Raw genomic sequence first — 4,849 nt, forward strand, 5'->3', positions numbered from 1 at the left:
GTGCTCCAAATGACTAAATATATGTATTTGTATTTGGCTATACAGATTAATTGGACATGATTTAAATCGGAAGTTGATTTATTCTTATTTAAATGGGGGGGGGGGGGTTGGTTCACGGAGGCTTAGTGATTAGCACATTCGCCTCACACCTCCAGGGTCGGGGTTCGATTCCCACCTCCGCCTTGTGTGTGTGGAGTTTGCATGTTCTCCCCGTGCCTCGGGGGTTTCCTCCGGGTACTCCGGTTTCCTCCCCCGGTCCAAAGACATGCATGGTAGGTTGATTGGCATCTCTGGAAAATTGTCCGTAGTGTGTGTGTGTAAGTGAATGAGAGTGTGTGTGTGTGTGTGTGTGTGTGTGTGTGTGTGTGTGTGTGTGTGTATGTGTGTGTGTGTGTGTGCGCGTGTGTGTGTGCCCTGTGATGGGTTGGCACTCCGTCCAGGGTGTATCCTGCCTCAATGCCCAGAGATGCCTGAGATAGGCACAGGCTCCCTGTGACCCGAGGTAGTTTGGATAATCGGTAGAAAATGAATGAGTGAGTGAGTACATTTAAATCGTACTCAGGACATAGTGGAATGTTTGGCCTGCGAATCTAGGGTTGAGGGTTTGAGTCCCACCTCCACCCTTTATAAGCAGACTCCATGTTTTCCTTGTGCTTCAGGGATTTTGTCTAGTTTACTCCCTCAGTCCAAAGACATGTATTGAAGGCTGATTGGCATCTTGAAATTGTCTGGTTTGTGTGTGTGTGTGTGTGTGTGTGTGTGTGTGTGTGTGTGTGTGTGTGTGTGTGTGTGTGTGTGTGTGTGTGTGTGTGTGTGTGTGTGTGTGTGAGTGAATGTCTGAGCTTTCAGAAAATAGATGGATGGATAAATCCAACCACTATGCTAACCACTGCATCTAACATATAGATATTTAACCTCACCAGATGTTTAATTTATTTAGATTTTATTGCTTAACAGCTATAAAACAGAGGAAGCCACCAAAGAATGGAGTCAAACCCCCACCATATTATTTTATTTGGGATATTTTATTTTGTCAGTTTTTTACTCATCCACTTTTGCTGCTGTTATGCAACTTTCACTTGAATCATTTCACGGAGCCTGTACAAATGAACAAATGGGATATTTTTTGACGAATAGCTTGTGTGGATAGGATTTTATGTTTTGTTTTTGTTTTTAAAAAGTCTTTTTTAAAAAGCTGGCTTTCATTAGAAAGTTTGTTGAAGTACCTTTGTTGTCAGTTTTCTGATGTTCTTCATCTTTTCATTCTCTTTTACTGAAAACATTTTAAGAGGTTTTAAGGACTTGTAAAGATAAAGATGTTTGTGCAGAATGAATTAGCTCACTAACATTGCCATCGATGTTTAGATATTTCGGAAATTTCACTTAAAATTTCATTTGAACTTGGTTGAAATGGTTGAGAAATCCTTGAGAAGAATCAGGTGGTTCCAGTTTCAGGGTGAATTTCCCAACACTGAGAATATAAATACAACAGCAAAAAGACAAACTGCATTGACTAGCAGCTCAACGGCCAGAAAAAAAGAGTCTCACAAGGACAACTTCACATCGGATTTTCTAATCTGATCTCATTAACCACTGGTATGTATTCTGTAGATTTAAATGTATGTGTATTTATATGTATGTGTATGGATTTATGTGTATGTGAAATATTTCAATGCTTGAATTAAATTAAAACTAAACTATCTGAATTTTTTTTTTTATAGAAATGGCTAATAAGGAATTGTTAATGCTGGAAAGGTAAGTCTTATCTTGAAAAAATAACCGAATGAAGGCAATGCCTTGTGACGTTGGTATTATAAAGTTTTAGTACAAGTCTGTGAAGGTGTTCAGTCACTCAAGTGATTTTGGCTGACAAGTAGTGGAAAGTCATCTGAATTATGAAGCTGTATAGATAAATTCATGTGTGGAAATCAATGCAGTTAAGGATTAGAGAATTATTGTATGCTAACAATACAGTATTGTATGCTAGGAAACAAAAAATAAACACACGTTCATGAATTCATTCTGTTTTAACAGCTACTTTAACAGCGACTGTGGATTTGACTCAGATGATGCAGATTTTGATGAACTAGACTGCTCTGATCCTTTGGCCATGGTAAGTCATGGATACAGATTTGTAAAACCTCACCTCACCTCATCACACCTCGTTCCTTTTTACTGTATAAAAACCTGAGCTCACTGTGGACTCTGATGTGTTACAGAGCGGTAGATGTGACCTGCACAAAGGAATCCGTATCCAGGTCACCAAGGAGCCTTTTAGCATGCGCAGTGTTGCTAACGTTATAATCGCTCTGCAGAGGATGAAGCACACTCAACATGTTCAGTCCACAGAGTTCACTGACCAGGACCTCTTCACTATCTTCATGGAGAATGTGATTGAAGGTGGGGTTCAAAATATTTCATCTTATTGTACATGCATATATTCTTATTTTGCTCCAGTGATTTTTCTGCAATCAAACTGACTCATTGAGCACTGACACATCTCCATCTTTCTCACACAGAGAGCATAGTGATCGATCTGAATTGTAGTGAATCCAAGAGTTACAGCATGCAGGACAAGACTGTGCAGTGCACAATATGTGACAAGTCTAAAAGGGCCTTGGTGCGAAGAGACAAGCTTCCTATACTGCTGGCCATTACTCTGAAAGGTGGAAATGAAGAGAATAAAGGTAAACTTCCAATACAAATCAGTGTCACTACTAACACTTTAGAGGAATTGATTTGGATTTAAAATCTGAGACGAAATTCAATCAAATCATTTAACCTAGCACCTGTAGTGTATTAAGATCTAACCTGATAAAGAGTCAAACTGAGCTCTTTGTCACTGCTAGGGTCTGAATTTACATTCTTCCAGTCATTAGCTTTGAACCTTCAACCTTAACAACTATACTACTATAACCACTATACTACTGCTACTACTGTTGCTCTAGGTTTCTGTGTTGTTCCTTTATCTGCTTCTTGTTCTATCCATCTGTCTATAAATTCACATCTGAAACATCACACCTTTTCAGTCTAATTCTTTCTTTCTACTGCATCCTTTTGTGTTTCTTGTCCAATGTATAAACCTCCAAGTTGAATTGACATTTAACTGAAGTGGATTATTTTTCGACAGCATGGTTCAATCTCTCAGCCTACAACCCACCAAACTGCAGAGGAAACACAAAAGGCCAGCCTGTGTGTTTGGGGATTGTGAAGAGCAACCTGTTTCTGTCATGTACAATGCAGAATGATACTCCTTTTTTAGGCATAGAGGTATGTAAACACAACCATCTAATGCAATGACAAAGCTTACATAATCATTTAGAGTTAACAAGTTGGCACACAGTGTTTCCATCAAAGTGATTCACAAGCAAGAAAGAATTCAGTCACAGCCTGGTTTCTTCTTCCTATTGTTTCAGAAAGTTCAGATTATACAGTAATACACACTGTTGAACATGTGCCAGAATGTGACATGATATTCTCAGTTCTAGTGGATAGAGGAAGATGTAGAGGTTTTATTAATGTTTTAATTAATCTAAAACATTGACATTAGTTGGTGTTAAGGACACTTTACCTAGTTTTAAATGTCTTTAAACTTTACTTTACATACCTATTTGTAAATGTAATACCAGTGGAAACTGATGGCACCCCAATACAAGAGGAGCATAACTAAAACTTTTACACAAAATATCTGATGCAGTAAAAGTTAGAAAACACAAACTTGTAATGATTATGATAGATGTAATGGATTCATTCTTTTGTAGGAGGTAAAAGATAAAGAGAGCCTAAAGACCATCAAGGAGAACGATGGAATGGAGCGCTTCCTTTTCTTGAGAAACGGACCCGGTGACTCGCTGAACACCTTCGAGTCGGTGAAATACCCGGGCTGGTTCATCACCACGTCCAAGGACGACTTTAAGCCAGTGCAAATGACACATCAGCAAACCAGCCACCTGCAGTTGTTCACGCTCCATGATGAGACAGTAGTCTCTCAGAATGAGTTCTGATTCAGAAAAACAGTTTCCAGAAAGTATGTACTAAGTACTAAGTGTAAATCTGGAGGCTCATTTTATGTTTAAGTTTATCTCAGCTCGAGATACCTGACTGTCTTGTGATTGTTGGTGGTTTCACATTAACCATATTTATTTAATTATATTTAAAATGTAACTTATTTATTATAAATTTTGTATAGATTTTATTACTCTAATTTATTTATATGTTTAAAAGTCTAATAAAATATTTTTCTTTCAAATTTGTGGCATTGTTTAACATTTGCATAAAGATGGAAAACCTGAGTGTAATTTAGGCCCTAACCCTAACCCTTGTCTTGTAATATAATAATCTGATTGAAGTTGACATCCGATCGGTGTGGACTATCTTCAGATCCATGGTGCACCCTTAAAGACAATGGCCAGAAATACATATAGTGAAAATAGTAGAATTAATTTTAATCAAAGTCAGAAGCACCTTTATTGCATCTTCAGAAGCACCTTTAAGTACTGTGAGTTTACATATACAAGGAATTTGTCATAGTTTACTGGTCCATAGTTATACTGAACTAAAGAAGCCTAAATAAAAAAAAAACTTTAAGCAATAGTAAAAACTATAAGTCTAAACATAATTATCTTTAAAAAAAAAAGAAAGAAAATACAATAGACACAATAAAAGCCTTAACTATAATACAGTAGTATGTGATGTTCAAAAGTGGAAAAGTGCAACAAGTCATAGTTTGAGGTAAGAAGGTAAACAAGTAGGAAGTATGTGGGGTTATTCGTTAATGTCCAAGGATGCGGATAAGAGACCATGATGATTCCTGGATATTAGCCTGGGTCAGGAGCCCCATCTTATCTGC

The 4,849-nt window shown here is 37.6% G+C and overlaps 1 protein-coding gene across 1 annotated transcript; it reads left to right on the forward strand.

Annotated features, from left to right (window-relative positions):
- The first annotated feature begins 1,471 nt into the window (after positions 1–1,471).
- il1b (interleukin 1, beta) lies at positions 1,472–4,249 on the forward strand. Its single transcript, XM_027139384.2, has 7 exons — positions 1,472–1,596; positions 1,722–1,755; positions 2,035–2,113; positions 2,220–2,400; positions 2,520–2,687; positions 3,131–3,270; positions 3,762–4,249. Exons 2-7 carry the CDS (start codon positions 1,724–1,726, stop codon positions 4,002–4,004), a joined length of 843 nt encoding a protein of 280 aa, XP_026995185.2. The 5' UTR covers positions 1,472–1,596; positions 1,722–1,723; the 3' UTR covers positions 4,005–4,249.
- Positions 4,250–4,849: the final 600 nt, after the last annotated feature.

The sequence above is a fragment of the Tachysurus fulvidraco genome, chromosome 20 (genome assembly GCF_022655615.1).
Source record: "Tachysurus fulvidraco isolate hzauxx_2018 chromosome 20, HZAU_PFXX_2.0, whole genome shotgun sequence".
Lineage (NCBI taxonomy): Eukaryota > Metazoa > Chordata > Actinopteri > Siluriformes > Bagridae > Tachysurus > Tachysurus fulvidraco.

Coding starts and splice junctions, on each gene's coding strand:
- il1b (XM_027139384.2), top strand. CDS start 1,724: ATGGCTAATAAGGAATTGTTAATGCTGGAAAG. Junction 1,756..2,034: donor GAATTGTTAATGCTGGAAAG/GTAAGTCTTATC, acceptor CTGTTTTAACAG/CTACTTTAACAGCGACTGTG. Junction 2,114..2,219: donor GCTCTGATCCTTTGGCCATG/GTAAGTCATGGA, acceptor GATGTGTTACAG/AGCGGTAGATGTGACCTGCA.